Source organism: Silurus aristotelis (assembly GCF_946808225.1).
Source record: "Silurus aristotelis genome assembly, chromosome: 24".
In the NCBI taxonomy this organism is placed as follows: domain Eukaryota; kingdom Metazoa; phylum Chordata; class Actinopteri; order Siluriformes; family Siluridae; genus Silurus; species Silurus aristotelis.
In genome coordinates this window covers 568,471-575,970 of record NC_139597.1, presented here as the reverse complement: position 1 = coordinate 575,970, position 7,500 = coordinate 568,471, and the positions used below count along the sequence as shown (strand labels likewise).

The window sequence follows — 7,500 nt, the reverse complement described above, 5'->3', positions numbered from 1 at the left end:
ACAAAGCTTATTTGGAAAAACACAAACAGGAAAGTCTCTTAAATGTGGGTTTTCCTGGCTAGCTGAATGAGTGACAGTCGATCACAGAAAGGGGCCCATTGGCTCACTGTCCACCATACAATGCGTATTTGTGAAGCTCGCAGAACATTGCGGAAGATGAAGAAGATAAGTTGCTAGGCGAGAGAGGAGCAAACTTCCAAGTAGACAAAGAGTGGTTAAGGTGCTGGGTTACTGATTGGAACGTTGGCGGTTCAATCCCCAGTATTGCCAAGCTGCCACTCTAGGGTCCTAGATCAAGGTCCTTAACCCTCTGTGCTCCAGGGGCCCAGTATCATGGTCGTGGCTGACAATTTGCAGTATGCTGATCATACTGCAGAATTACAATTACGAGTACTTAATAAAGTGATCAAATATACACGAAAAAGCACAAAAATACACCCCATAATTCCCAAAGTGTAAATAATAAGAGTAACACACCTCCTGAATAGTGTTAATGTGTGTAGTTACAATGTGCATCATTTTACTATGAAGTCCTCATTATGCTCTTAACCCTGAATATGAAACATCATTTTAAAATCAGCTAAATGTGTTCATTATGTTAATTTGTGTTTGTGTGTGTTCCTGACAATCAAATATAATCAAATATAATCTTTATCATTGTACAAGTCCGGTGAAATATGGTTTGAATAAAAAAAATTAAAGATAGAGTCATGAAATGGAACAACACAATGGTCTGGAGTGTAACGAGTGATGAGAGCAGCTAATAGGAGCAGGAACAGACAGATGTGTGCAGCAGTCTGCTACTGTCAGCTTCTCATCACTGGGGTATAGACTGCAAAAGACTCGTGTGGAAAAGAGTGAATGTGGAGTGTGTGTGAGGCAAAGTTCTAGTTCAGGGGGTTCAGATAGTGAAACACTGATTTGGCACAGTGATGGTCCTGGGGGAAGGACTCTTTCTTATTCTCGATGGCAGGATGGAGTGGGCTGGTTGTACATGTTACTGTCTCTCCTCACAAAGCACTAGGTGGAAATCTCCTCCAATGATTAAAGCTGGAGCCCAGTGTTTTTTCTGGCAGCAGTTGATGAGCCATTGCAGGGATTTCTTGTCTGCTGATACAGATGATGATATCCTTGATGGACCACACATACCTTAGATGGCAATAGCAAAAACAAGACGCATTGTTTACCTGTGATCAAGTACATAATAAAACACACAGTTTTAACCTGTTTGCCTTCGTCACCACTTTTGGGACTCCTACCTACATTTAAATGTTGCCAAGTCCTGAGAAAAGTGGGCTACACAAACAATTTGAATATGTTTTGGGCTTTAGTGTTCATCATTCAAAGTTAATATTGTAGGAATCACATTTTTCATGATATCTTTATTTAATTTAAAATATAAACTCATGTGACATGTAAAATATAAACCCATTTCTTTTCCGGATTGCTCCAGGACTGATTTAATGTATTTATATATGAAGGAAAAAATAAATAATTTCAGGAAATTTATATTCACGGTACTTCATCATTTATAACTTTCTATAACTTATTATTGCTCATAAATATACTGTCAGGGATCCACCTGCCACGCCCCCTTTTGTGGCTCTCATGCCTCCGCTCTCTATGCACTATGCACACCTGGGACTCATCATCACTCCACCCCACTCCTACATAAACCCCTCACTCACACTCACTCCCCGTTCGTTATTGAATGTGTTGGACATTACGTACTGCTGTATGTTTGTGTTCAGTGTTCCATTCGGACTCGGCTCTCCTGTACCAGCTGCACTTCTCCTCCCCGCGAATCTCAGGTTAGCTACGCTTCTCCCCAAGCGCACCACGGACTCTATAAACCGAAGGACTGCCCTGTGTGTGTGTGTGTGTGTGTGTGTGTGTGTGTGTGTGTGGGCGTAAGTGTGTGAGTGTGTGTGTGTGTGTGTGTGTGTGTGTGTGTGTGTGTGTGTGTGTGTGTGGGCGTATGTGTGTGTGTGTGTGTGTGTGTGTGTGTGTGTGTGTGTGTGTGTGTGTGTGTGTGTGTGTGTGTGTGGGCGTATGTGTGTGAGTGTGTGTGTGTGTGTGTGTGTGTGTGTGTGTGTGTGTGTGTGTATGCTTGTGTGTATCTCTCTCCCTCACACTTGTCATTAAAACCCGAGCGAGCTGTACTCCGGCTCCCGCCTCCTGTTTCACGCGCACCCTGACATATACATGCAAAATTCCTGATAAAAGTGGGCTACATACACAATTTAAATATCTTTAAATTCTTTTCAATTGTGTATGTATCCCATTTTTATCAGGAACTTTTAACATTTAAAGTTAGGTAGGGCATTTTTAGCTGTGAGTCCCAAATGCTGTGGCAAAGACTAACAGGTTAAGTGTTTCAGGAAGAGGTAGGTCTTAAAGATAGCTAGTAATTCTGCTGTTTGGACATCTAGAGGGAAGTTCATTTCACCACCTTGAGGAGCCACAAACTGCAGACTAGTGCTAACTTTTTGTGGCCCACCGCGGAGCTTTACCATACAGCCACAAAATCATATAGGCTACCTTGGAATGTTCTGCAGGAAAGAACAGTGGTTGGAGATTGAAGATCATCTCACACTGCATCAGTTGTCTTGAGAAGCATTTGGGTGGAGGGAGGTGATGTTCATGGCGTGGCACAGGTACTGAAACTGCGAGGGTAGTGCCCCTCATGTGAGGTGGCACCCTGAGCCAGAGAGGTTAGATGCACCTGAAGGCCAAGTCGATGACTGACCAGATGGTACTGTCAGAGCATCAGTTAGGACTCAAATGCAGAAGTCAATAGTTTTTAAAGAAAGAGCATTTAGAGCAGGCAAAAAAGAGTCTATAAATCCACTGGTACAGAGGCAATACAGGTAAGAGAGAGAGATCAGAGTCTAAAAACAAGTTTCAAGTTTTATTTGTCATATGTACAGATGTCAGTGACAGTTTGTACAATGAAATTCTTAAGTGAGGCTACAGGCAAACTGCAGCAATATCAAACATTAATCAGAATGGGGGGGGAAAATCCCTGAAAGATGAGAAAGGAGAGCAGTGTCTGCCCAAGTGTTGGTATATATACACGCACCAGCCACTTTATTAGGTACACCTGTCCAACTGCTCGTTAACGCAAATTTCTAATCAGCCAATCACATGGCAGCAATTCAATGCATTTAGGCATGTAGACATGGTCAAGACGATCTGCTGCAGTTCAAACCGAGCGTCAGAATGGGGAAGAAAGGTGATTTAAGTGACTTTGAACGTGACATGGTTGTTGGTGCCAGACGGGCTGGTCTGAGTATTTCAGAAACTGCTGATCTACTGGGATTTTCACGCACAACCATCTCTAGGGTTTACAGAGAATGTTCCGAAAAAGAGAAAATGTCCAGTGAGGCAGTTCTGTGGGCGCAAATGCCTTGTTGATGCCAGAGGTCAGAGGAGAATGGCCAGACTGGTTCGAGCTGATAGAAAGGCAACAGTAACTCAAATAACCAATCGTTACAACCGAGGTATGCAGAAGAGCATCTCTGAACGCACAACACGTCGAACCTCGAGGCGGATGGGCTACAACAGCAGAAGACCACACCGGGTGCCACTCCTGACAGCTAAGAACAGGAAACTGAGGCTACAATTCGCACAGGCTCACCAAAATTGGACAATAGAAGATTGGAAAAACGTTGCCTGGTCCTGATGAGTCTCGATTTCTGCTGCAACATTCGGATGGTAGGGTCAGAATTTGCCGTCAACAACATGAAAGCATGGATCCATCCTGCCTTGTATCAACGGTTCAGGCTGGTGGTGGTGGTGTAATGGTGTGGGGGATATTTTCTTGCCACACTTTAGGCCCATTAGTACCAACTGAGCATCGTGTCAACGCCACAGCCTACCTGAGTATTGTTGCTGACCATGTCCATCCCTTTTTGACCACAGTGTACCCATCTTCTGATGGCTACTTCCAGCAGGATAACGCTCCATGTCATAAATCATGAATCAACTCAGACTGGTTTCTTGAACATGAAAATGAGTTCACTGTACTCAAATGGCCTCCACAGTCACCAGATCTCAATCCCAAACCTTTGGGATGTGGTGGAACGGGAGATTCGCATCATGGATGTGCAGCTGACAAATCTGCAGCAACTGCGTGATGCTATCATGTCAATGTGGACCAAAATCCCTGAGGAATGTTTCCATTACCTTGTTGAATCTATGCCACGAAGGATTAAGGCAGTTCTGAAGGCAAAAGGGGGTCCAACCCGGTACTAGTAAGGTGTACCTAATAAAGTGGCTGGTGAGTGTGTGTGTGTGTGTATATATATATATATATATATATATATATATATATATATATATATATATATATATATATATATATATATATATATATATATATATATGGAACATAGTCCAATACTAATAACCAAGCAGAGCAGGAGTAATTCGAAAACTTCCTGGGCAGACAATATGGTCGGAGTCCCACACCAGCAACTCAATGTTGGAACAGCAGACATGTTCCTCGATCGTTATGTAACTCACATTTCCCATGATGATGGGAGGGAATATATGGCTTAAATCTCCTTCTTTTTCTTTATAACTCTGCCTTCCACTGTCTCCTCTTTTTACATGAGGGGTCCTTTGACAACCGTCTGATCAGTAGATAAATATTTTTCTTTGTTACTGCCTGAGATGTTCTAGAAGGACATTAATCACAGATTCATCACTACAAGATCCACTCACTCAACTCAAACACACATCATCACATTCTAGTGAAAAGAATCAAAGCACTTTTATTTCATTCAATGTATAAAAATAGATGATTGTTACAGAATATGAAAAACAGCAAATTAAATCATGAAAATATAAAATATAAACTTTTTCTCATTCTGAAAGCTAAAAAAATCTTATTTGTTGTATATTTGCTTGTACTGTGGTTGTGACAAATAACATCTCGAATCCTGAATCTATAGTTTAATAGGATTTAATATTAAAATGAACCTTCATTCACTCATAAAGGAAATCTGGAATTCAATGAATTTCTATAGTTTGGAGTTAAAAACACAGAATTGAACAGAAATGTAAATGTGTCTTTGTTTGAACTGAATAAAAAAGTATAGTTTTAAGGAATAAAAGCTTTTTGTTAGTTGTGAAGTGGTTTATAGTCACTAACACATTTCTAAACACACTGAATAAGAAGTTGATGAATGGAAAACATGAAGATGAAAATCCGAGCAGTTTTGATGATAGAATTGTTGTGATAAATGAGTTGTGGTGTGACAGTGATATTGAAGTTGACTTATAGCATTAAAAGTGTAGGAAAGGAAAAGCTGGAGATTTTGCATGAAGTCATATGAAAGGGGATTGAACTCTCACTACTCTATTTACTAATAACTAGGGGGAGAATCAACACCATTCAGAAAACATGACATTATTGGAAGTAGAATCAAATCATTTTTGGTCTTTGTAAAAGTTGAAATGTAATTTCCTGAGAAAAGGCCTTTGGTGGCGTGTCTCAGTCACATGGTCCCTGTTTTTCTGAGATTTCTCCTCCACCTCATCACATTCTGGAAAAGAAATACATTGAGCTCTTGAATAGATGGTTTGGATTGTAGTCATTGTGATGGAACACCTTCAGAATCCAGTCAATGAGGCACCGTGTAGGAATGTGTTTCAGAATATTTTTCATCATGTGTAAAAAAGGATCTTTATCAATTCAGCTTTCTTCATATAAACACAGGACATGTGTAGAAGATGGAGAAGGAAATGAGACAGAAATCTAGAACTTCTCTAAACTGTTTCATAAATATGGCTGCACTTGTTCAATGACAGAATGGAGATTATAAAACACAAAGCTGATCTTTAGATTATATATGGTCTAGAATAAAGTCTCGCTTTAACTTCACTGCTTTTACACTCATGTACATTAGCAGAATAAACACCTCACTTACTTCCTGTCTCTCCTACATCCTGTTCCTCACTGATGACATCATCATCATCTTCATCTTCTGGAGTGTGTAGTGAAGAAAGAAATGAAGAAGTAATAAATGACTGTGTGTGTTGCTGTTATAGTAAAATACTGAGTTACAGGGTGGTGTGATGAAGCTGAGTTACTGTTACCACACTAACGTTGATCATTTCACTTTAACTGCACGTCCCCAAGTCTTTTATTCCTCTTATACCAATTTACCAACAATTACACTTTTTCCACACAGGAAACAAGTCAATGTGCTGATTTTTATCCATTTATAGTTACAGATGATGTTGTAGTTCTTCAGAAAAACAAGTTACTTCCTTTTCTCACTTATTTCATAGCAGCTAGAAACAGTGGTTCCCTCATCAGCTTTTCTTTACTTTTGTATATTTCCAGAAAAAAAACCTGACCTGTGATGATGTTTGGGTTTGTTTCAGCAGTAACTGCATCATCATAGTTCTCACACACGTCCTCTGTCAGAATGGAGAGATAAAAGCTATTAAATCCACATGAAGGTCATTAATGATCATTTGGATGCTTGTGGATGAAATACGGTCACATTCTTATCATACCTGTCAGTAGAACTGACTTCTGATCAGCTGTAATGGCGTCATCATAATTCTCAGCTTCATCCTCTACACCAAAACACAGAGATTTCAAGCTATTTCAAGTGGACTGAAGTGGCAGTTTGTACACTGTGGATTTGATGACACGATGCAAAATGACATGGTACATGTCAAAAATCTCAGTCCACACAAAGCAATAAACAAACGTATTTGCAGTGTGTGTGTTTCATTTCTACTGCTTTCTAAAACAAATCCCAAAACAGAAGCACACCATCCACGTTATCAGGGATCGGTCCAGCAGTGACGGCATCATCGTAGTCCTCTGGTGCCTCGACTCTTCCTGTAGCACCTAAATGAAATAAAAGCAGAGGGTCTGTACAAACAGCTCCATCACATTCTGACCTCATGCTTTAATGTCAACTCACTACATTGATGTGATCAGTTAACAACTGCACCCACTTATGAAGTCACTGGTGTCGATGACATCATCATAATCCTCAGCCTTTTCTCCAATCCCAGACTTTACTGGAAAAAGAACAATTTGTTTGTTTTGGCTTTTTATTTCAACACATTTCTACTCAATCAAATCCTGATCCAAAGAAGCTTTGATCCATTTGATAAGAGGGATTTCAGAAGCTTCAAGTAAGATCAGGTTGATTGGGAGATGTGGTGTGTCAGCATTAAAACACTGGAGTTCCTGTAATTCTTCTCTACAATACATCAAAATCAGACCTCAGGAAGGACACATTTAGTCATTTCTGATTTGGAATTGCAGTTCTAATATCTTTCAGTTCATGGAGTTCCACAAACTCACACTCTGTTCTTTTTTACCTGAGAGAAGCTCATCATCCACATGCTCATACCCAGAATACTGTTCTTCAGAGAGGAGACTTCCTGTTAGAGGAGAGCAGGAGAGTCATGTGACGTGTTCAGTACAGCAGAACAGATTATTACACACACACACACACACACACA

The 7,500-nt window shown here is 40.3% G+C and overlaps 1 protein-coding gene across 1 annotated transcript in view; it reads right to left on the bottom strand.

Annotated features, from left to right (window-relative positions):
• Positions 1-4,752: 4,752 nt before the first annotated feature.
• The window catches only part of LOC310719366 (antigen WC1.1-like), a 12,428-nt gene continuing 9,680 nt past the window's right edge, over positions 4,753-7,500 (bottom strand). Inside the window, exons 13-19 of the mRNA XM_083528996.1 lie at positions 7,357-7,419; positions 6,985-7,050; positions 6,797-6,874; positions 6,532-6,594; positions 6,370-6,432; positions 5,937-5,993; positions 4,753-5,552 (exon numbers count right to left, since the gene is read on the bottom strand). Coding sequence (XP_083385122.1) covers positions 5,437-5,552; positions 5,937-5,993; positions 6,370-6,432; positions 6,532-6,594; positions 6,797-6,874; positions 6,985-7,050; positions 7,357-7,419 — 506 coding nt within the window. The 3' untranslated portion in view covers positions 4,753-5,436. The remainder of the gene's footprint in view (positions 5,553-5,936; positions 5,994-6,369; positions 6,433-6,531; positions 6,595-6,796; positions 6,875-6,984; positions 7,051-7,356; positions 7,420-7,500) is intronic.